Source organism: Psittacula echo (genome assembly GCF_963264785.1).
Source record: "Psittacula echo genome assembly, chromosome: 2".
NCBI classification, from domain to species: Eukaryota; Metazoa; Chordata; class Aves; order Psittaciformes; family Psittacidae; genus Psittacula; species Psittacula echo.
In genome coordinates, this window is record NC_137737.1 from 106,861,767 (window position 1) to 106,887,894 (window position 26,128).

Below are 26,128 nucleotides of genomic sequence, written 5' to 3' on the forward strand. Positions count from 1 at the left end.
ATACATAAACCCTTGTCCCCGTAAACAAGGAACAGGCACTGACCTTACCATCTAGCAGTAATGAGGAAGCCAGATAAAAGATAAGACTCAAGTATTTTGCTTTTGCACAAGACCTCATTTCTACATGTCCATTTGTCACTTAAAAGGCAAACAAATAAAGACTGACAACACCATCACTACCTCTGCTTATGCAGCCCTGTCAGACTGAGCAATTCTTAAAACACACACAACCTGCACTGACCAACAACAACAGACCAACTCCAATCATATCCTTGGTGTCGTGGTTTAAGCCCAGCTGACAACCCAGCACCACGCAGCCACTCACTCACTCCCTTTCCTCCATTTCTCCTTAATTCCTCCCCCTGCTCCCAGAGGGATGGGGAGGAGAATCAAAAGAACATAACTCCCACGGGTGGAGATAAGAACAGTCCAGTAACTAAGGTATAACACAAATCACTACTGCTACCACCAATAATAATAATGATAAGGGAAGTAACAAGGAAAGAGAATACAACTGCTCACCACCTGCCAACTGATACCCAGCCCGATCAAAGCAGCGATCTAGCCCTTCCAGGTAACTACCCCCTGTTTATATACTGGGCATGATGTGCTGTGGTATGAAATACCTCTTTGGCTAGTTTGGGTCAGGTGTCCTGTCTCTGCTTCCTCCCGGCTTCCCCTCCTCCCTGGCAGAGCATGAGATTCACAAAGTCTTTGGTCAGAGTAAACACTACTGAGCAGCAACTAAAAACATCGGTGTTATCAGCGCTGCTCCCAGGCTGAAAGTCAAAACCACAGCACTGCACCAGCTACTAAGAAGGAGAAAAATGACAGCTACTGCTGAACCCAGGACACTTGGTTACATTATTTGAGTGCCCCCTGTAAAAGAAATTTAGACAGGAAATAAAGAAATTGGTCTCATTCAATTGTCATTAGTTTCAGTCCTTCCTACAGAAGCTAACCCCTGTGAAAACCAACTCCTGCATTTAGCTCCCCCTTTTGTCCAACATTTAAGTGCCACCAATTCTAAAGCTGCCACAGCAGCTCACAATCAGCAAAGATGAAGCCTCCCTGGCAGCAGTGGTCAGTGCTACACGTGGATGTGCCTTTCAGGACACATCGACGAAGCCATTCCAACAAGAACCAGTGCAGAAAGCAAAGCAGCAAACTGTTTTCACAGCAAAGTGGCTAAACAGACAAGCTACAAAATTTCAATCCCACACAGAACGGGACATTTCAGCATTACAGTAAATGTTTATTGGGGTTGCTCTGTAACTGTACCTCTTGTTCCACCTCTTGGCACAGACTGAAGCAAGTGTTTGCCCTGGCAAGCCAGTTTAACTATAAATACCTAAGGACTCCAAACAGGAACAAGAAAATTCTCTGTAATGACAACTACTGTAAATCTGATAAACCATCAGTTTCCTTAGTGTTGCCTGGATTCAGGCATCTGCTTTTCACTCCAACACTGAATCTTCATCCAAAGCAGCCTCATGCTATTTACTGGCAGTATCTAGAAGCAGTTGCACCTAGGGCAGTTACACCACTTGCAAGGTGGACTAGAAATACCTATTCAGGATCAGCAGTCTACAGAACATACAGCCAGAGAGAAGTTCCAAAATAAAAAGGACACTTTCACATTTTTAATAGTTTATTAACACTTTAACTTTTAATATCTTTGAAAAAGGCCTGAAAGATAAATTTTGCATGTTGACTTTGTCTTTCCCCCGTTGGCAAAATGTCACCTTCCACCTCCTCCCTTCACCGTTCCTCCTCCCAAGAGGATAATGAAATTTCAAACTAGTGTTTGGTTGCTTCTTATATGGAAATCAGCTTCAATCACAGCAGCAACAACATACAAGCCTGGGCAATAGTGTTTATCAACAGCTTTTAGAGAATGCATAGAAATGCGTAAGTTACTTATGACTTGTGCATTGAAACAAGTAACTTTTTCTTAAATGAACTTCAAATATATATGTATTAAAAAAAAAAGGTTGGGTTAAATTTGGTGTCTCAAACTATTACATAAACTGTATCTTCTATTTAACTATGCTTTCCCCCCTCCCAACCACCATACTACCTTTTTTTTGTAAAGTATTACATTATAAAAGCTTTAAAACACTACCTTTATGTCATGTACTTGTTCTATCTTGCCCTTTTGAGAAATCAGAAGAGTGACCTACAATACGTACTTAACCAAAGATATGCATTTATCCTCACACAACTTTATGAGCATCATTTGATCATACCAACAGAAGCAGTGGAGAGACTGTATTCCCCCCATGCTTACATACACAAGTAAGCAGGTAGACAAAGCAAGAAGTTCTAACCATTTCAGGAACAAAGACAAACCATTTAATCCATATTACATAATTCACTGAATACAGATGATCTCATCCAAAGTGACTCCTGAGAGCAAAATAGTTTCAACATTACATTTTATATACAGCTATGAAGGGATTACTGGAAACCAAGACAGTCTCCTTATACTATTAGCAAGTACAATGTTTATGAGACTGCTGCACACTTCTCACTTTTAAGAAATTACTTAAACCATGACCAAGTTTTACCACCACCTGTTATTTACGAAAAAAAGTTATTTCAATCTGATTTTATCATTTTTACCTTATTTCTGCTGCCAGATATAAAAACCTAAGGCAGCTGCACTGAGCAGTGACTCCCTTTTCTGCTCTCAAGTCCTGAAAGCGCTAGCTACCCTTGAAAGCCTCCATACATCATGCAGTAAACATCTTAGTAAGCAACTTAAGATTTTCCAGAGAATTTTATTTCTCCTCTCTTTTCCCTTCACGGCAGGAATGACTGCTCTCTCTGAAGCAAACTACATGCTGCACACTATTGCTTTTGTTATTTTCCATGCAATCAGTTTGGAACAGGCTATGAAAGTTTGACGTGGCAACGTTCTGTTAGAAAAAAGATCAGGAGAATTACACCGTTCTGAACCAGCGGAACCAAAATAATCAAGATCTTAACATAAGTTTTTCCAGTCACTGGGATGGAAGAAGACATAAATGCAGACACTGGAACAAGTAATTGGAAACATCTGTGCTTGCATGCGTAAGTGAAAAGATAAGGGGTATTTGCATTTTCTTCATCATCTTCCTTGCATATACGCAAGATTTTATAAAAAAAGTTTATCACAAACAACATGATGTAATTATAGTTTGGTTTTCTTTTTAAAAGAAAAAAAAAAAAAGCACTAGAAATCAAAGGCAATCAAGATAATGTACATCTTCTCCAGAACATTTTTCTCAGCTACATAAGGTGTGTTTATATCAAGGTCTAACACTTAGCTGCACCACATCAAGTCAAGCTGTCCAAGAGCATACACAGTTTTGCTTAGAGGAGTATATCCCTTCCACAATTTTTCAAGTTTACAAGTAATTCCCTGTATTGGATTACACCAAGTCAGAAGTACAGGTAATATTTTGTTCCAATACTATTGTTTGGTTTTATGACATATTCAGAGATGAAACAAGACATAAGATTAAGTGCAGGGAAGCAATTCAGACCCCTCCCCAAACGCATTCTTTAAAACTTAGCTGTACATGGTTAACACAGGTAGATCTGCCAAGAGTTGCATAAAATGGTTTTAGTTTTCTAAAGGTAAGCAACTGAGGCTCACTCAGCAAGTATCAACTATTCTGCAACATGGAATTCACTATGGGTGTCTGAATGATTCAACTTGCACTTTTGAATACCAGGTAAAACAGAACGACAAACTGAGCAAGTTAGTGTAAGTGAACTGAGTATCCTTATGAAATCAAAGAATAACTTTGACTCCTGGAAGACATCCAGAAAACCCAAAGATGGAACAGAAGGTTGATTATTACACTCCCGCATGATCCAAGCAAATTGTTGCTATATTGAAAACATTCATGTCTGATATTGGTACCTGCTGGATATGCAAATTATTCTGTCCCAGAGCAAGTTTGATAACCATCCTCTCTGCAGCTGAAACCAGACAGAAAACAGTTTATTTTTTTTAAACAAATGGAATGGAAACAATTTTCCCCACCCCCCAAGCTTCACATACAACAGTCTAAGCCAGAGACTTAAGCAAATAAACTCCAAAATAGCCATTTGTTACAAGTAGCAAATTACCATGAACAATGAATTGTTAGGAAACCCTTCTAAAAGTACGACACACACAAACAGGCTACCCAGAAGAAAAATCTGTTAACAATTTTATTTCTTTTGTAATGTTAAATATTATGGGACAAGATTGTAAGGGTGAAGAACTCTCAACAATGCCTCACAAGGAATAAGAAAGAAATTCTGCCATGATATTAGCAAAGTAAGGTAAGGAGAAAATTTACACAGTAAGAGGCACCATTTTCCCCAGAATACCTCTTGTCATATTCCTGAATGAGTGGGATTAGCAATGTAATAAATCATTTTTCAAGAGGTAACAGCAACAGATAAAATTTTAAAGGCTTATTAAAATAACATTTACAAGACTCTGAACAATTTTTGAATTCTTATTAAAACCACAGAAAGAAAGAACAATTCTTTATTTATGAATTTTCATAAAGGACTGACTGTGCAACTGACACCTGCTATTGATGACATAATGTACAATTTTGTCCAGTAGCCGAACAGTTTGTCTTTTCAAGATTGTGTTTTCTAACCGTGCGAGATCATTAAAGGCAAAGCCTGTTATGATGCTGTACACAAAAATGGCCACTTGGGCCATACTACCAATGAAGTGGTAGGTAAACAAATCTTTTTCTGGCCAAGAAAAAAAAAAAAAAAAAAAAAAAAAGAGAAATAAAAGGGAAAAAAAAAAAAAAAAGGAAGCTGCATTTTGCATGCTTCTCACTCATTCTTTCTACAAGATGAACTTCCCTAGAAAGAATCCAATGAAAATGGCTGCAATTACAACAAGAAGTGAAGGAAGAGAATTAGAGCCATTATCTCTGAGGGCCAAAGCTGTGGGTGATCCAGATTTATCCGAGTGCGCTACCTTTCTGAGCCTCAAGCCTTCATCCTGGGAGGGTGAGGGAACAACAAAGATGTAAAAAAGTTTATGAACACATCTTCTTTACAATAGTAAAAACTGAGCTCAAAGGCCAAATTTACTGGTTAATATTTAAATAAAGTCAAAACAAAACAACCAAAAAAAAAAAACAAAAAACCACAACATCAAACACAAACCTCTCTGCCCACCCCCCCAACCTTAGACCACATCAAAATCCAAAATATGAACACAGTAAACCACAACATTTCAAATAAGGACAAGTAATACACTAGTCTCCCTCCCTGCTCTTGTTAAGATTCTGAAATTCTTGTTATGCACAATGAAGAATCCTACTTTTAGTTACTATGCATTAGAATTAAATAGCAGTAATTCCTTACTGTGAATGAAAAACACCTGCTTTGTGTAGTGCTTCTCCAAATGTTCCAATGTCATCAGAATTAAAGATTTGGAGACATCAGCATTTCATGGTTCTTTAAAAGTCTACTATGGCCAATGACATTGTTAGATACCCAAAAGCAAATATATAGAAAGTCACACAGAGTCATGTACTGAGAAGTTACAGGTTACTGAACAGAACTTTTACATAGAAGTACTGGAAAGTTGTTTTAGCTTACGTCCTCTGGCCAAACCATTGTTCTTGTTCACTAACAATTTGTGATACAGAATGTTACCACTTTAGATCTCATTTACTCATTCTTAATGAATAATAATGCAGTTTTAATAAAAGCTACTAATTTGGTATCTCAGACTTCAAGTAACCAAACCCACCTTAAATAGAAGAACATTATGTATCTCAGTATCTCATCCAGGACAACCACAAAGTGTCAGTCACTGAGAAATTCAAAATACACAGTATATACAGGACAGGAAAACTGTATTACAAATCAACGTTGACATTCTGACAGTTGCATCTACTTTCTGAATACATATCTACTGGCCTAACTGAAAACTAGACCTTCCAATGAAGAGTGAAACTACTACAACATAAACATGCTAGCAGAACTTACTCTCAGGTGCTGATTTTCATCCGTCAGCTTCATAACCTCTGCTTGAAGTCTTTTGCACTCCTCCACTAGCTTCCTTGTTTCAGTATCATTAAGTGAAACACTATGGGGTTTTGGCATCGGTCCATCCTGCTTAGATGTATTCAGTACTGGGGCAGGTTTGCTTGCATCTATATCATTCTGCAAATAATTAAGAACGACCTGAGAATTTTACTTACCTAGAAAAATCACCCACATCTTAAAACTGAAACAATCCAGCTACTAATATAGTTCAAAGTAGTTTATATTTACAGTAATCTGAACAAAGACTTCTGTCAACAGCTCAATTCTGATTAGCTCAGCTATGAAAAACCAAGAGAAGATTGCACTGTTGGCACTACATGCTACTCAGACAAAAATTAATACTTTAGCTGCTTAAAACTGACCCAGCAGGCAACCAAAAGATGGCATAAAACAAAAATGGAACAAACATGGGATTTAAGTTTCACAGCAGTTCTGAGATAACACACTACTAATTTTCAATGCAAGTGAAAAGTCACATAAAAAGCTGTGAAAAAGCCAAAAATAAAATGAAAAAACTGGCTACCACAGCTCTTCTCAAAATCTACAATAATCTTCAGCAGACATTAGTAATACAACAGATTCAACTGTACAGCCAGGTTACTATTTGTAAAAACACAACATTCATACAGCAATACACTCAGAAACAGCTCGTATTCACATTCAGGCTTCTCTATTCCTAGTTGTTTGGCTGCACAACTATGTCATTTAGACCACTATACTGCATCTATCATAACCAAAGTAGTCCAAAGTAAGCACTAAATGTAACAGAAAACCTCTTAGAAGGTCAACACATTTATGTAATAATAAAGCAACTGAAAAACAAAAGATGCAAGATTTAGTTCCTATGCAAGTAGAAGTCATTTAGTCTACAGCATCTACTTGCACTTGACTTTTTTTCAGTGCAGCCATACAGAGCCTAATAGCCGGATCCTGCTACTGCACATAGGTACTCCTAACTGGATTTAAAAGGACCAACATATTTGTATCACCAGGAAGCAGATCAGGATCTGTTGCTTTTTTAACTGGTTTGCTAGCTGAACTGAATTCCTTTGGTAGCACTGAAACTTCACTACAGACCTAAGACTTATCTCCCTGGAACAAACCTCCCTCCTTCTGCTGTTTGACGTCACTGACTGGTTTCTTCGCTACAATCTTCTGGCTACGACTGGTAGGCATCTGAAGAAAGCTGTTGCTGACTGGAGTGAAATACTTGTGTCCTCATGTAGGTATATCCTGAGGTGAAAGGTAAGGCTTACCCTCAGGACTTGGCAGACTTCTCATTGCCAGATTTAAGATACTAAATCAACTCCTGAAGCAGGATTTTGCAACCCTATGCTGCTATTCAGAAAAATACAAATGCTATGTACAGTCAACACTGAAAATATAACATTAAAGGAAGTACAAAAAGAGGTCATTCTGTATAATCCACTACATTTCTCTATATATATTATACATTTTATAAAATTAAAAACAAGTGTAATTTTTCTAATATCTGAATATAATTTACTAAGAAGGTAAAAAAATGCAGAAAGTAGACAATTAAGTGCCTTGATAATAAATGTTTAACCTTTACAGTTTTAGCATTTAACACAGGCTTAGGCAGCTTACACCTAAAAAAGGTACATCTCATAAATTATCCTTCAGCAAAAAAGGGGGGAAAAAAGTACACCAAAAATATTATGCTGACATTGCCTCTGAAAAACATCTTTACATTAGAGTCCAAAAGCTGTATTAGAAGAAATGTTGCAAACACAGCTACTGGTCAGCTAGCAGCCTTCACCAAGACACTTTATGTATGTAAATAATGAGATAGTTTTTACATGTATGGATTCATGCTACTTCCCCGCAACATGCCTTACAGACTACCGTAAAAGCTGGACAGCATTAAAAGTCAAGGTCATAAAATGAATAAGGCTGTTTACAGAAACAGCACGTTAGCACTCTCCCTCACAATGCTATATTAAATTAATAATAATAAAGTAAAACAAACAAAAAAAAAAAAAAACACCACCCCACACAACCCAGAATATACAGAATTAGATTATATAAATCAGAATTTCAAGTATGAGAGTAAATAAAAAGTTCATGCATAAGAATGCAGTCATATTCTACAATACTTCCAGGTAACTGAGAGTTAACTATTATTCCAAATATCAGGCAATGCAGACATCTTCAGTCTGTATACAATGAAACTGTCATCTCCTACACAATTGGAATAGATTTTGTCTGAAAGCAAGAGCATGAAAGATGTTAATTTTTTTTTTGTCTGATTATCTGTCTTTACCATTACCTTAAAAAAATGCATTTAGAATTCCTAAAGCAATTTCTAATTAATACTTCCTCTTCTGATACAGCTGAAATAGAAACAGGATTTTTAAAATTGAAAAGCATGCAATACTTTAAAATGAAATGATGCAATTCACTTTTCACTGTACACAGTATATTTTTTTAATCTGACAGCAATAAAATCCTATGAAAATCAGTAATAACCAAAAAAAAAATCATTTTTGGCACTAGTGTTCATTGCTGGAGGCTTTTAAGATGCAGTTGGATAGGGTGCTCCCTTTCCAACAAAGGATGGTTGGACCAGATGGTGTTTCAAGGTCCCTTTCAAACTGGACTGTTTTAAGATCCTATGAATACCTGAAGTTATACACTGAACACCCTGTCTCATTTAGTACAAATTCCTACAATCCATTTAATCAACCAATCAAATAGGTTTAAAAAAATTTCAAAACAGATTTCCCCAAGTTCCTACCAGTCAGCGTATGACAGCTTCTTACTTACCAGTTTATCATTTTCATTGGGCATTTCAAACACACATCTCAATTTGGAGTCCATTAACTCATCAGGCTTTGCTTCTTTCCACTAAGATAATAATTAATATAGATTGTTACTTAACATACTGCACTCATGCAAACACCTAAACAGTTCATAAGCTTGCTCTTAGTACAGGTGAATACTGTCCTTACCACCCTAGCTGCAGTTTTCAGATTTGCTTCTGAACAGTGTTTTTTTTTGTTCACTTTGACTACTGTGAAGTAATGAAAGCTAGAAATGGCTAATTAAGTCTAGAAATGGAAATAAGTAAATTGAATGCCAGGATGGATCCAGAGGTTTTTTGGGGGTCAGGGAGGCAAACATGCAGCGTCTCCTTTAGCACACAACGAGGAACAAGTACCATATGAGTCAGTTTAAGAACAGTTACCATTCCTTGGTAAATGTACTCCTTATGTCCCATCTTGAAAGCACCAATTTTAAACAAAGGACTGAAAGATACCTTTTAGTGACTCTGTATTTAGTTTCAGAGTGTATTTCTTTAGCTCTTCCTATTTTAGATTTTTAACCACTCCCTCCTTTTACTGCATTACAACTTGGGCCGAGAGAATTCTTCAGAGCTGTTTATAAAAAACATTTTAAATTCTAATGGTTATCAATATATTCAAGTAATTGTGAAATATGCTGGAATTTCTCTAACTAACAGACAATTAGCTTTCAAAGCACACACTTCACACAGTTGCCTTAAATCTTCAGGCCCAGAGACTGATCAAGTTTGTGGCAAATTTTCCTACATTAGGCCCTATGAAGTTACCTTAGAATCTTACAGACTAGAATAACCAGGCTTTTCATAACATCCTTTCCCCACACAAACACTTTTTCTATTGTTGGTGGTTTTTTTCAGTGGCATTAGTTGTACAGTAACTTCTAACTACAATTACTGATTTTCCGCAAGATCTGTTTCTCAGTATTCTACACTTGAACACACTGTGCTCCTTCAAAGGTATTTCTGAAGTGGATTTTATATCCTTACCGAATAGTTGCGCTTCACTTACCACACATAACCAAGAGCTATCCAAGCATACTAATAAAAAGTAAACCAGCCCAACAGTGAAGAGAGATGTTAGCTCTCTACTTACATGTCTCAAAAGTTTAACAAAATCTAACAGGTTTTCCCCTGTTTCCAGTGAAGATGCCCCAGTAATCTTTGCCTTCGGTAAGGGGACAGAGACTAAACCTGCAGGTCTAGTGGATTTCAATGACTTATAAAATATCATCTTTATGACTTTATTTCCCCTCTCCTCCTTTGCCTTGAATAACACTGAACATTTCTACGTAAATTCAGGCATCCCTTGAAACAGCCCCTAGAGACAGATGCCTGTGCACCATTCTCTTCCACCTTAATATACATGCTTATGAGAGTCCACATTCTCTCTACAGGGTATGTTCTGATACCTGAAGGCTTCCTTCCCATTACTGCCAGCTTGTAACATCAGAAACAGGTGTCCTTTCTTCTGAACTAACAAGTACAAACATAAATAGCTTCTTTCTGGATCTTTCATCAGCCCAATCCTTCCTAAGAGCTGAATCTACAACATATTCTATTAAAACAGAAAATAAACCTATCGTTTGTGCTGTGTTCAGCCACTTGGTATCTTGCAGAGAGATTTATCTTAGTCTTCCAAATGTTTTAATTCATTATAACCTCATTCAACATTTCTCCTAAACACGTTTCAGACCTAATGCACCCATTTCATACACCTTCAGGCTTGTTTAAATATACTCAATTCCTTCAAATACAACATTTATCCCTTCAGATTAGCTGCACAGAAGGTACAACATGCCAAAATTTTACCACTGAACTGACCTTGCCTTAGATGCACTACTATTTCCATTCAACCAGTTCACTAGGCAGTTCTAAGAACCAAGCCTGTATTTAATACTAAAAAAACTGAATCACATATGGAAGTCATACTTGTTCAGAGAAAACCCAATTCTTCTCCAAAAGAAAACTGCAAAAAAAACAATTCATTTACAATTAAGCCCGAATTCTTAAGGGGAATAAAAAAAACATATATATATACACACAAGTCATTTTACTTTTACTTACCACTGCCTCCAAATCTGAAATATTTGGTGGTGCATAGGTTGTTTGTACCATAAACTTGTGTTTACTCTTCTCATTTGGGTCATAGTCAAAAGGCTGCAGCATTACTGTTCGAAATAAAATACAAAGCACAAAACTGTGATTCTTCAGCTAATCACTGTGACAGGTAATTCCCCATATTCACAGCATGCTGTTCACTGTAGACTTGCTTTTCCCTGAGCAAATACTGAGTTAAAATGGAGTACAGAGCAGATATACACTGTAGCAACAGGTACTGAAAGGAAAAATCCTAAAAGTTTTTCAGAGTCTGGTGCAGCTGATATCATTATTTCTGTAATTACTATAGCTAAACAACATTTCATATATGAGTATGAATAAACCAATCCTCTAAGGCAGACCAGGAACAAACAAACAAACACAAGCCAAGCAAACACCACAGGGCATTTCTTTGGAATAAACACATTTTATGATTAAGTGAATGCAAAGTTAAAGAATTGTAGAACACGTTACGACAAGTACACATTATGAACCTACATTAGGTAGGCCACCAAGCAGCGAGGCAAGTGCAACTGACTTCTAACTGTATATGAATCTGAACAGTGAGCAAAACCACTAAAATACTTCATTCAAACTACAGTTAGAGGAGGTAAAGCTACCTTGGGCTTTAATAATACATCTTTAAAACACTTTCAAATTGAGTTCTTTAAAAATATATATAACTACACAACACATTTTACTCAGGTTTTAACATTCTTAACTGTAAGTCAGACTAACAGCTAACATTTGTCCAAAAGCATACCAAAATTCAGGTACACACTTTAATTCTATGGCAAGTTTTGAGCCTCCACCACATTTCACCAGTGAAGAAAGAGGGATGGGATTCAAAATCAAATTCCCTGTACAGGCGGCTTTAAGTGAAACATTAAAACTCATAATACCTGCTCCTAGTATTTTATCTTAGGTATTTTTCTCACTGCAATTTCAGCTTTCAACATATCGTAATGCAGATATTAACAAAAAAAGTCTTTTGGATGAAACCAGACATTTTTTACGCAGCACTGTTTGTGCTGTAAGTCCCAGAGGTAGAGTCTGCAAGCAGTCCAGACTTTCTGCATGACAGCCTTTTTACTGTACTTTCAGCTTTCCAAAGCCGAAAACTCTCATCGGTCAAAACTAGAAACTTAAGTTTCTGAAGTTATTATTGTGAAGTGTGTGCAAGCTCTGTGAAAATAAAGCTACACTGCTGACACTATTTATAGACTCCCTCATATCAACAGCATCACAATACTTTTAAATGAAAACTTCAATTACAGAAGCATAGTAATTTCATCCAAGTTATAAAAACATACAGTCTGCTGGAAGGATACATCATAAGGGTTGTCCAGGTCACCCTGGCATCACTATTTTGTGTGTCATTTCTTCAGTTCAAAGGATCAAAATAACACAATGTCTATACACAGACCAGGAGATTAGTTTTTTATAGGATACAGTTGCATATCCAGGTGCATAATATAAGGGCTTGCAGAAACACCTGAATACACAAGGTCTGTTATGGTAGTGTTGGGGGACTACTGAAGCAGAGGGACGGATACATAACCAGCAGTCCACTGCCAACTATACTATAGTTAGCTATAGTTTGTCTGGAACTGGCCCTGTCTGAAACAAACTACCGTGTTAGCCTCCTTGTCTCTTTTCAGACACAGTAAGCTGCCTTACTCCTGATAGAAGTACAGGACCACACAAATTTTATTTACAGCAATGAAAAAGCTCTAGCAGAAATACTGATTTAGCTAGAAAACACACAGTATGCTCTGAACAACATTACCATATATCCTAAGCCAATTCAGTCTGCAGACTTTGACACTGCTACAGTTTTCACCAATTCAATTATATTCTGCACAATTCTGAATCTTCATTTGATGTATGGTTCAAGATGCTTCCCTTCACACAGAGTAAATTCTTCATGGCAGGACTGAACTACATTAGTTTATAAAATATTAAGTACAGTATCAAAATTACTAACTTGGCCTTTCCAAATTCACTAGTACCTATGAAAAAAAGGTACTTCTAAATTTAATTATACTGCCACCTAACTTCAGGCATTAAATAGTATTTACAAGTTGGTAGTGTTTACTATAGGGTGGACATTTTTTTTCCCCTTAAATGTTACATACAGCATAATCAAAGGATAAGTAACTAATATGAATCAGATATATTTCACAAATAAACACAAAATAATTGCAGTATTTGAAATGCTTACAAATAAACCTATTTGGAAAGGTTTGAAGTCAGGTTTCCTTAATCACTGGTCTCACTGCAGTCCAAAATATAACTGATCAAACTAAATTCTTGTTCCAGGTATGGATGCTATAGCCATTTATCTCTAAGAATTGTTTCAACAGACTAATGAGTAGCTTGGAGTACTTCAGTTTCCAAAAGCCAAGTAACCTAAAAGATTACTTTCCATCATCACAGAACTTCTTCACATGCTGGCAGAATCCTTGGATAACTAGTTAAATAACTTTATGTTCCTTGACCACTTGGTAACAGCTGAAAATCTGACTGAACTAAAAAGAAGCAGAAAGAGACAGCCCACAAGTTCAAAAAGCTCTTCAAGCTCTTCACAGTTTTAAGTAATCACAGAAAATCTCATGAATATATAAATCCAGTTTTCAACATGTTCTTGGAATCCCCAAGTAATCCAGAGATCACTTCAAGGAGAACTGCAATAAGTAGCAAACCTCTTGTTAATAGGCCCAGCTTTTCTACACAGGAGAGCTTTAGCTCCACAAAACAAATGCCAATGAGGTCTGAAACCAGAAGGAAGAACAATAACAAGTAACAGTTACAAGTTGCGAAAGAAGTAACAAGCTATATTCTGAAAAGAAAAATCAACACTTGTTAACGACAAGCAGTACACAAGATAATAGTTAATCTAGGGCACCAAGGCAAACAAAAACAGGTTTTACAAAATTAGTATTTTTGGAAAAACATTTATAAACATGATTCACAACTGAACAATAAACAAAGTACCCATGCACTTCCCTAAAATTGCTATTAAATCACATCTCCAACAATGAATTGCTGGAGATATTATGCAGCTAACACTACCTCAATATTTACTTTTGAACGCAGAGCTTCAGTCCATGGTATCCTACAGTGATTTCTGTCTGCACAACAATGTGAGAGAAATCTATTTTTAATTATATGAAAAATGAGTCGCACTGAAAACATTCAGTTGAGAGATTGATGAGATAACAAAGTGGGTCAGTAGAAAAATGATGTGCGCACTTAGCTTACCAAGTGATCCAAAAGAAACTGTATGCCTAAAAACTGAAAAGATGAAACTGATACTTTAGGAAAGAGAATTTTGAAAAGCACTGTGGAGTTACTATGACTAAACAACTGCATATGAAATTTGTATCTTGGGTTCACTGTAGCTGAATAACTGCTTGAGAATTCAGTAATAAAAAAAAAAAGATATCAAAGATTCCCTGCTATGCAAACTGAGGAGTCAAGCAGTGTAATACTGTTTCCTTTTATTGGTGAACCTGAAGCTGAAATCTTGCTTACAGCTCCAATACTGTCTCATTTGAAAAACTGAAATATTCAAAGCATTAAAAGGATTTGTAACTGTAAAAACACTCTTTGCAACAGACAAATGGAATCCTTCAATCTATTCAATTCCCTGAAGAAACTGAATACAGAAAAGATCCTCAACACCAGATCAAATGCACAGTTAAGAGAAAATGGCTCTAAGCTGAAGACAGAAATAAAGTAGGCTTTTGACTACTTGAATCTTCAGTCAATTCTCAGCAAAATGCTCTTTCATAAACAAGATGCTGGATGTCCACAGTAAGCAATACTGAAGTTTTAAAGGGTCACATTCTACCGATTATGTAAGATTAGAAAATCAGTGTCTCTCCTACAAAGGAAGTTGCTCTATGGTTCTAATCAATCCCCACGTTTTCCCAAGTTATTCCTTACAACTTCTGAAAGTATCACCTGAAGCTAGTTCTCCAGCTTCTTTCAAGCTTGCCAAAGGGTATAAGGATATGAATCTAAAAAGCTCTGAGGATGGCTCCATGTTTCCCTTTTACTTCACTACATCTCTCCAAGGGTTCTATAAAAATCATCTTACTTGACTTAGGAGATCTAGGAGCTCACACCAGTACTTTTTGTGATCTCTACAGCCTATAAGACCACAGTCTATAAAAAGGCTCTCCAAGTTGGGAAATACGTTAAGTCCAGAGAAATAAAAGAGATTCTTTTTTTTAATCCCCTTATCTGAAAATAAAATGAGAGTGTCTCTGTAGTGCAACATACTATATTTTTCAAATTTAAGGGCAACAAACTGCTCCAGCTACCTAAAATAACAGCAAATAAAATTTTCTTAAAAGCTATTAAATGATTACCAGTTAACATATACTACTGTAAATACTACAAATAATAGAGTTCAGGGACCAATACTATGGTCAAAACAACTAGTCTACAGTTATGAATTATTTTTTTTAATATGATGAGCTGTCCAATGCTAAACTTTAAACACATCAGAGCAGCTAAGCAACGTGCCCTACTTCAAGATACAAGCACAAACGTAGTAGTCTGAAGCAAAGGTACTGTTAATGTCATTGCCCATTTCAGAGAGCTGCAGATAAATGTGACAAATGAAAGTATTTCTGTATGGAGGATTTTTCATGTATTATTGCAGCTCTACATCAACTTGACATTGCACTAATGAAATGGAACAGTTATATCAGGAAAAAAAAATACTTAAAAAGCTCTCATATTTCAAACAGTCCCAAAGACCAAGCTTTAGAAAATCTCATGAAAGGCCTATATCCACCTAACCTATAACTGCATGTATTTGTCTTTACCTGAAACAATTACAGATGATCCAGGGTCAATAATTCCACTGTTCGGCCTCACACAGTATCGACGAGGTGCTGTGGTCTTCACTTTGAAGCATACTTTTCTCTCTGATGGATTTCGTAGTTTAAGATTTGTAGTTACTACATCTGTAAAGGGACCTGAAAAAAGGGATTTTTTTTTCTTTTAAATATGAATGTATATCTTGAAAAGAAATCTGTTTGTACAGTATGAATTCTCTTAAAATATAACTTCATGTCAATAAGCTTCTAAAAACAGATTAAATCATACATATTAAGTACATATACTGTTACACGCAAAGCACATTATCACCTTAGTTATAGTAATATGCATTACAGCAATGAACAACTCTCACATAGTATGAAAGACTCACACTGGTGCAAAAATTCATATATACATATGTTAATTTTACCAAATTATTCTTAATATTTTGAATACCTAGAAAGTACTGGTCATACAGAAAAGGAAATTTTGCCGGATTTTTTTTCTTCGAAATAGAAGCAATACTCTGTTGGAACTCTTTCAAATGTTTAAAGAAAGAAAATGCTGTGATACTGAAACATACAGCTTTCTGTCCTGCTTCTGAGCTCCTACAGACTTAGAGAAACAGACATCAACCTCATCTTTTAAGTTCAAAGTAGGCAAGAGAGATGATACTCTGTTTATGCATATACTCTGATCCACAGAAGAGAAGCTGCAGTTGCCATACTTATGTATTCAATGCAGTGTATTCTCTGAACTGTTTATGTTAAATCACCAAATAGGAATTGCTTTTAAGACTGGATCAGACAAGAGGCATAAATTTCAATGTCACATCTTCCAACAGAGATAAACTTCCACATAATGCCATACAATAACAGCACAAAAAGCAAGTAAAGTTCAGTGTTCTGAGCTGAGTTAATCTCTCTTATGCTATTTCATCTGAAAGCAAGACTGCACAGGCACTAAAAGACTGTAACTCAGAAACCGGAATTTCATATACACATGATATTTATGCAATAATATTTCACATGTACATTAACTTTTAAGAATCTTTAGTGTTCTTTAAAAATTACACATTAAATTACTACAAAATAATTTTTATTGGTACTGAAAACATGACAATTACTTTTTTATTCTAAAAAAAGCACAAAGCAAACAAACTAGGTCAAATTGGATAAAAATTATATGTGATATGAATAAGTGGTACTAATTGCATGAGACAAAGGAATTCAACTCTCTTCTGAACATCTTATTCCACAGAAGTGTCTGGACTACGCTGAGGGAAAAGGTACTGGCCACTATCAAACATGTTACTGCACTAGAGGGCTCACTATCTGACCCATGTCATTGTTTCTATAACTCACTCTCATTCTGAATCCTTGATTTTGAGAGTGTGTTAAAAAGTCTTGACACAAAACACCAAGATACAGACTAATAAAGGACCAAAAGCAAAATTACTAAGAATACCAAGATGAAGATACACGTGAGATAGTTTCACATTCAGTGAGGCTCTTTTGAGAAAATAGGACCTGGTATTACTTGTCTGAAGCTTCATGTCTAATCTGGCTTTATACAGTGGCTGAAATAGTCACCCTCTCAATCCAAGCAAATTTGACACAGCCTCAAACAGGAAAATTTACAACACTACTTCAGAAGTTTCCTCCCACTTGCCTCTTGATGGCTCTTGCAGGATCCAGTTGCATTTACTTACACAGTGTGATCCAAAAATAACTCGCATCACCCATACCACAAGCTGCACCAAAACAAGGCAGCTGAACACTCTGTTAAATCTTAGACTGGTGATACACTCAGAAAAGACCAAACATTCATTTTTTTGAACTACACAAACATTTTTGAGGAAGTTATTCTGGGAGTTCTACTAACAGCAACCTAGGCATTGCCTCTGCAGTGCTCATTGGCATATACCTTGAATCTGGCTTTCAAAGGTGTGGATTGCTTTTTTTTTAATTTCAGCCCTAAACAACTTAAGGAGCTCTGCTTCTCAATTTTCTCAACTCCTTTTACTAAGGGAATTATGTTCAAAGGAAAAAAAATGCAAAGTTCAGAGGCTCACTTTGAAAGGCAGTCATCTAGAAAAGGAGCTGTACTATTCAAAACCAGCTTCCTTCAAGACAAAGTAGCAGTGAATTTACAAACCGATGATAAACTGGGTTTTAAACCCAGGGGAAAAGAAAAAAAAAAAAAAGATGTTCTGTTTCTTTTGAGACATAAAAGGTCCCTTCGTGCCTGCCTTCCCAAAGTGCATAATAATGAGACAGGATTCAAAATACTCTTCCAATTATTCTGATATTTACAGTCAGCTCTAACACCATAGATAATTAATTAAAAAAAAATAATAATCTGCTTTCATTCCCCAGCTACATGAATGCAATGACCTCCTCTGCATTTCGTGGATAATTCCTAAAGAAGTGCCTTTAGCTCAGGGACAGTTTTTAGTATCAGACATTTCTTTCAGAGTAGGCTGAAATATTTTCCAAGGTCTAGAGTACCCTTCTGTAAGATTTACCTTTCACCTTCTTTCTAAAAGCTTTAAAGATAAAAAAGCTGCATAAAACCTCTCAAGACTCGCAACTATCAGACCTAAATAGCTGGTAACAAACCCGTGCTCAAAAGGGTAAGGTGACCGAATTTCAGTGTTCCTGCAGAACCCAGCTTTTTTGGTAGTTTAGTGACATACTGACAGACATGGACAGGCACACTGAAGGATAGCAAACCTGAAAAACAAATATCTATTACCATTCAGAGGAGTCTCACAACCTAAATTAGCATGTCATATCCTTCAAAAAAAGAAACCATGCAACAGCAGAAGAGGATTCTGGAGTTCACATTCACACAAACATAAATACCCCTCTACCCTTGGGGGGGTGGGGAAATAAAATACAAGCTGGCACTAAGAGCCTGAGTGCAAAAGCCTAAATCACAATGGTTCCTTGAGAAAACAAGATGTGGGAGAGAAAGAACCGGGAAAGAAGAGACATTTTAAGCCATACCACACAGACCACATCTAAACAAGAACAGGCAAAGACAGACACAGGCATTCCACACACAAGAAGATAGGCAAACACATGCCAACTTCATCTCAGAAGACATACAGCTACACTAGCACAATATTTATTCTCGAAAAGAGCACCTTACTCCCTGCTTACATGACACCCAGGCCAAAACTGCTTATTTTAGCACTTAAACTTTAAGACAGGCTCATGTCTAACTATACCCACCACACAAAATATCTCATGAGTACTCATCTACTGTTGGTTTGCCCGATACTTCCATTGAAAACTGCTTAAGATTATCTTTTTTTTTTTTTGCATTTGTACAACTTAAGACAATGGACTTCTGGATCTGCAACTAGGGTTTTTAGAAGCTGTGGTAATTTAACTAATAAAGTCCTCAAACTACACTGATGTAACTATGATGTCTAAAGAAAAGAGATCATTACCATATAAACCTGTAATTTCAATACAACAACCTCTGGGATTCAGAGCTACTTCAAAGAGGACAGGGAGTTGAGCAACACCCTTAGCAGTATAAATTCAAGGCACCAATTACCACATCTTCCTAGAATAAAAGATGTGAGAGTGCTAGGTTATTCCAACTGTTTTGGATGGAGCAGTGACAACCCATGCAGAGATTTTTTTCCCGTCTTTTTGACTTAAGAAGGCCTTACAAAGAAATGACAGACACCTGCCTAATCACACTCAAAAGTACTAGAGATCTCCAAAAACACTGTGTACTGAATTTCTATTCCGCAATCTTACGGTGTAGCCACAGCAACATTAATGCCAGGGTTGCCTCTGGCAACTACACATCTCAGACTACAGCAACTAGTGGGCAGGAAGAATGACACTGATTCTGTAGAGCCAGTTTCCACAGCTGAAACACAGTGCCAAGTTTCTCAGCTTGCCACAAGTTTGCAAGTTATAGTCCAGTAAAACCAAAAGACTATTCATTACTGGACACATAGGACCTGTATAGACATCTTTTTGATCAGCAGTGTCATTTTCTTTTCAAGATCAGGTCTCCTTCAGTTCCTCAACCTTCTACTGCCTGGGATGGTCAAACATAAGGGAAAAAATGATTACATGAATATGCCTTTCTGAAGGGGTTAGACAAAACTGCACAGTCTGCGGTACCCCTGGGAAAGGTGAGATCACTGTCAGTATCTCTAGTTGTTGGTAGCACAAAGCAAATATAAAAAGCTACTGAGAAGCAGACAGGTTTGGTTAGCAAGAAGCTCCATTCAAAACTAGTAAGGCTGTCCTGATGTACACACAGAGCTTGTCACAGAATATTGCCTCCACCTAAAATTGGTAAGAAATTATAATTTTATTAAATTACATAAAATCTTTTATAATTAGAAGGCAGATAACTGGCAGAGTTGTAAAAAAATGAGCATGCATTATGAAACAAGTTCAACAGCATTTTATATGAAACAGTTTAAGTGTTAAGTATATTGTCCTCTTAGATTTAAGACACTGAACTGTAGCTGTTGTAAAAGCTAATACCTATGCTGACTCCGCCAAAATGCACTCTATTCCATAAACAGAACTAAAGTTTATTCAAGCTGTAAATTGGCCCAGTCAAGTGATACATTCAGTCACATGTAAAATACGTACACATTAAAAAGTACACCAACTGGCAAAAGGAACCCCAACGCCTTAAAATGTGTAAGTTAACACTGTAACTTCAAAAACTATTGGGATTATATGCTTTTAGTGGGATGCTGGTTTTTCACAACGGCTTCATCACCTTTGAAATTCTAAGAGCACTTTAACATACATAAAACAAACATACGGAACACTTCAAGGCATCTTTACCAAAGCAAACTTAGCCAGAGTATTTTTCTTTCAGTGCAAAATAAAGGCAGGTTGGGCTGCCAGAGAAAAATTATCTACTGCATTTGACTACGGGAGCACTACTGAAGGAGAACAAAGTTAAAATCAGCAGGATAGAAACTAACAGTAATATTAAAAGCCAATAAGACAAATTTTGAGAACAAGTTAAATGACTTTTACAATAGGCCTGACAGAAAGAGAAGAAAATCTCCATTGTGCCAGAACTGGAAGTAACAACAGAATAAAGAAATTAAATTTACATAGTCCCATGTAACCTACATTCGCATGATGTAAAAGAGATTTTTTCTTTTTTTTAATTAGGCCCAAATTAAACTGTTTTTCTTTCTCATCATTTGTCACTGGAATTGTGGAATGGGACCTCTGGAGGTCCCCTCCCTCTGGAAGTCATCTGGGCCAAACCTCTGCTCAAGCAGGGACGCCCAGAGCCAATCACTCAGGACTGTGCCCAAAGAGCATCTGAGTATCTCGAAGGACAAGAGATTCCACAGCTTCCCTGGCCAACCTGTGCCCATGCTTGGTCACTCCCACAGGAGAAGAAAAAAAAAAATAAAAACAACAAATTGTTTCCTGATATTCAGAGGGAATGTCCTGTATTTCAGGTTGTGATCACTGCACACTGTCCTGGCACCACTGAAAAGAGCCTGGCTCTGTCCTCTTTGCAGGAGGAAAAAAAACAGCCTCCCTTCAGGTATTTGTAGACATTGACAAGATTACCACCCTGAACCTTCTCTTCTCCAGGCTCAACAGTCCCAGCTCACTCAGCCTTTCTTCATAGGAGAGATACTACAGTCCCTTCATAACCTTCCTGGCTCTTCAGGAAGAAGGTTCTTCAGGACTTTCTCCAGTATGTCCATGTGTCTCTTACAATGAGCTCAGAACTAGACGCAGCATTCCAGCTGTGACCCCACCAGTGCTAAGCAGAGGGGAAGGATCTCCTCCCCCAACATGCTGGCAACACCCCTCATGCAACCTAGGATATCACTGGCGTTCTTTGAAGCAAGGGCACATTGTTGGTCTCACAGTCAACCTGGTGTCCACCAGGACCCCCCAAGGCCTGCTCTGCAAATCTGCTTTCCAGCTGGGCAGCCCCCAGCCTGTACTGATGCATGGGGTTGTTCCTCCCCCAGTGCAGGACTTTGCACTTCTAATTGAACTTCACAAGGCTCCTGTCGGCCCATTTCTGCATCTGCCAGCCCCTCAGAGCTCGTGGGTGCATTTCACGAGGGCCCCAAGACTTAAGTATATCCAATTTACCTAAACATTCCCTGACCTGATCATCTTCCACCAAGGGTATTGAAGGAGATATGTCTAAAAATGAAAGACCAGTGTTCTGTAGTGAGTCAAAACTACCTTGACTGTGAGGGGAAAAAAAACCCTAATCTTAAAATATACACAAAGCACTCTACTGTTCCAAATCAATTTTATAGTACTTTCTGAAAAAAGCATAGGTAACAAAACTGACACAAAAGAAAGTGAAAGGAATGTGGTTTATTTCCATAAATTAATTAATATTCAGACCTCTGTGAAAATAATCTGAAGAGAATCTGTAAAATGCATTGCCAATGAACACAATTCCTTCCTCTTGAAATACCAAAACCATGAGCATTCAAATACCTTCTTGAAAAATTCAGACTCTAACAAATCACCTATATTAAAATTATTCACAGTCTATGAAACATAACAGTTTAAGTTTCATGGATTGATACTTCAATATCGTAAATCTGAATGCTCAGGAATGAAGGTGGATGAAGGTGCGAGATTAGTATTACTACAAATAACCATGGCTTTTAGGTAGACACGCATGTGTTAGAGCAATAATATAGCATCTTTCGCTTCTTATTCTACGCTGGCACTTGAGAAAGAATTATTAGTCTTATCATCAACCTGCACGTAAATGTCAGAATGCAAAAAATGCTTTATAAGGAAGCTGACACACCTCAATGTCTACAGCTTCTGAAGCCTAATTCTAGGCTAGCACTGTTTACCATGGGTAACATCAGATTTTATCTGAGCTCCCCACGATGACATGCTGTCAGCATCCATGCTGATATGTTTCTGTCAAAGATTTTTCCCTCTAAAAAGTGCTGAGACAATGCCCAGGTTTTAATCCTAGAAGAGCTCATCTTCCTCTGTCAAAGAAGCAGGCATGTATGTATGGCTATACAGCTTACCAGAGGCGCTTATGAGGATGTTGGCATGCTTCACTGGAAGCTGGTGTAAAAGAAATGGGAACTGAATCCTTTTGCCAGCCATTCTGACAAAAACCAAACAAAACAAAACAAAAAAACAAAAACAAAAAAAAAAAAAGCAACAGGAATACAATACAGTGGCATTTCAAAGCAGACAAAACAAATTTTTTTTGATACATTTTTGGATCAAAATTTCCTATTCATCCCAGCCTGTTACTGACAAGTTGTTAGCAGCCAAAAAATACAGTAAAAATGCAATAAGCATCTATCTCAATGGTAAAGTACAGCCATAGATCATTACCATGAATTCTGGTAAAGAAAACATTATCTACTTTATATATTAGATAAAATACAGACTAAAAGGAGACTGTCCTGCATTTAATGTTAAATATGGAAAATATTTTCTTTAGCCTCAACAACAAACACTGCTAATAGAATGGTATAACACTGAATAACTTTATCCAAAGATAAAGAATTTAGCAAAAACTTTAAAATCTAGCAGTCTGAGTCATATGTCTATTCCTGTTATTTTTCCGATTGAATGAGTGCCATTACTAAAGAACTGTCATGTTACTAACATCAAAGGCATGTCTGTTACTTAAACTTAACCTCCACATCACTGTGAATTCCTTACTTGCAATTTAGCTTTACTTAGTTATATTGTTATTCTTGCCAACATGTTAAAAGCTAAAAATTGGCACTCATAATACTACTAAGATAAAGTCTTATGAATCAAATGATAAAGTATTAGTCATCCCCAAATGCTCTCACCACTGAAATAACAAGAGCAGTGGAAATATTTTACTATTGCTAAAACATGAACATCTAAACCAGCAAATTAATCCCAAAGTCCTGAAACAACTAAGTAATATGCACAAGCAATCATTCAGTAAGGATGCAGTATTAACAATTTTGGTCAGTACAGAGAATGTTACAAACCCTTCCTGCTGGTGTAACTATTCTCTTTATTTGCATAATGTAGGATAACTAATGAATTTGACAATTGCAGAGGCTGTTAGGTGTCAAGAACACCAGCAAATTTGAACAGAACCAAATAAACAAGTAACTTCTCCCTTTCTTTTTCCTTTGAAATGTGCTCGGTATTTCAAACTGCTATATAGCTTACAAAAAGCTTCAGTGACACTGAAAAGCTCAGATCCGCCATTTAAAATATTCAAATATTCAGCATCCTAAAATATGTATGCATCCTCTAATACAAAATTTCCAATTGGATACACCTTTCTGATCTGAATTGTAACTTCAAACTCTACAGCAGTAATCAGAATCCTTGTAATCATCTCAGATGACAGCTGCAGTGGCACACAGAAAAATCAGTCTTTCCACAGAAAACCTGACCAAAACCTGTTCCTTAGCACTTTTTCCAGTGTGCTCCAAGAACTGGGTATCAGAGGCCAGACTCAAACATTAAACAGAACACCAGAGCTCTTGTGGTTTTCATCAGTTTCCTTTCAAGTAGTATCCCAACAGTGTAACTTTAAAAATAAACCCATTTCACACTTCTCCCAGTGCGGACAAAAGCCCAGAAGTTCTTCAAAAAAAGCAAAAATAAAAACAAATAAATCACACAAAAAACCAGCCACCAAAACAAAGAGTTTCAGATGTCTGACTGTTAGATGGTGTCTAACCTCAGCACTTAACACAGAGCCTGCTCTAAACATTAACATTTCCTGCAGACAGGTCTAGCTAATACTGGACTACCACCCAAGGAAAGGAACAGCTCACTTCAGTTGCAGGGTGACCTTTCATTCTCTGGAAGCACAGGCTACAGGTCTCCATCTCCCAGATCTCTGAAAGCCAAGTACATCACACCCTACAGTCACCCAGGAACACAAACACAAGCTTTAAATGCAAGCTGCAGTCACAGTCTTGTCCTTCCTTACATTCACATCACAGTACTGAGCTGAACTAATGCAGCCATGCTTCCCAGGAAGAGTCAGCTCTCTTCTGCAGAAGCACCTGGAGTTCTAACTTGAGCTGTAACATGGAACATGTCTACTAGATGTCTAATAGACATCCAAATTAAAAACAGAATAGTTTATACTTTCATTTGGTTTACCAGACTAAGTGGCCATATTACTGTTAACATGTTAAACATGTTAAATCAGCATCATTCTCCTATGAATTATAATTACTAAGTTTATTTCACACATAGAGCAGTTACTCCTAGGTATACAATCTTCAATTAATGAACACCCCTTCTTACAAAGGAAAAAAAAAAACATTAAATACCTACCTCAGTCATGCTATTCTAATGTCTTGGAATGCAATATGACATACCAGCTTCTAGCTTAAGTACGTAATTAGGTACCACCACTGTCCTACCAAACTTTTAAGAACATCATAACCTCATGACCTACGAAAAGACTTCTAAAGGCCACATGAAACAAAAAGTTTCATAAGATGGTATCTGATGAATTTAAAACTATTTTTGCCCACATAGTTTTTAGAAGGTTGGCTCAGATTGACATGATTTAGATTTGAAATTTAACTAATTTCTAATGATCTAAATACATTCATATCGATGTCAATTCATTTCTGTACCAATCCTACCCTTTAGCCTACATAGCTTTTCTTTTCCCTAGTGCTTACCTCTTCTAATATATTTATAGATAGCAATTAGATCCCCTTTCAGTCTTCATTTTGCCCAGATAACCCAATCTAGTCTCCTTCAGTTATGTTATTAACTTGTTATTTGCACCATTCCCATTTGGGTTCATTTTCTCCTGACTAGGTGTTGCCAGCAATGCATTCAGATAAAGCTTCATGAATCCTGACATTAATGCTTCCCTCATTACAAAACTACAGTCTCATATCTGCCCCATTTCATGACTCATCACACTCACAGTAAACTTGTGATGGAAGTACTGGTATCTAGTTTTACTCCTTCACCACTTCCAACTAAAATGAGAAAACAGCAGTCCTATTACTAGCACACACTAAATGCACTATTTTCGGGGAGGTCCCTCGGGGATCCATATTGGGACCAAGACTATTCAACACCTTCATCAATGACATAGTGGGATTGAGTGCAAGCTCAGCAAGCTTGCAGATAACTACAAGATCAGTGGTGATGTTGATTTGCTTGAGGGAAGGAATGCCATCCAGAGGGACCTTAATAGGCCTGAGAGGTGGGTCCATGTGAATCAACCTCATGAAGTTCAACAAGGCCAAGTGCAAGGTCCTGCACCTGGGCTGGGGCAATCCGCAACATAAATACA

General features: G+C 37.0%; 1 protein-coding gene across 8 annotated transcripts in view; it reads right to left on the reverse strand.

Annotated features, from left to right (window-relative positions):
* Positions 1 to 26,128, reverse strand: part of VAPA (VAMP associated protein A) — a 64,132-nt gene that overhangs the window by 30,530 nt on the left and 7,474 nt on the right. The window contains exons 1-7 of one of the 8 annotated variants that reach the window (XR_013956328.1): positions 22,872 to 23,498; positions 15,829 to 15,981; positions 10,955 to 11,058; positions 8,854 to 8,934; positions 6,007 to 6,204; positions 5,768 to 5,830; positions 4,887 to 5,008 (exon numbers count right to left, since the gene is read on the reverse strand). Coding sequence is in view for 7 of the 8 variants with exons in the window: in XM_080612006.1 (XP_080468132.1) it covers positions 4,850 to 5,008; positions 6,007 to 6,204; positions 8,854 to 8,934; positions 10,955 to 11,058; positions 15,829 to 15,981; positions 22,872 to 22,953 (777 nt within the window). In the remaining variant the exon portion in view is untranslated. Of the gene's footprint in view, positions 1 to 3,973; positions 5,831 to 6,006; positions 6,205 to 8,853; positions 8,935 to 10,954; positions 11,059 to 15,828; positions 15,982 to 22,871; positions 23,499 to 26,128 lie in introns of those variants that run through there. The other 7 variants (XM_080612006.1, XM_080612008.1, XM_080612005.1 and 4 more) reach the window with 7 other exon arrangements.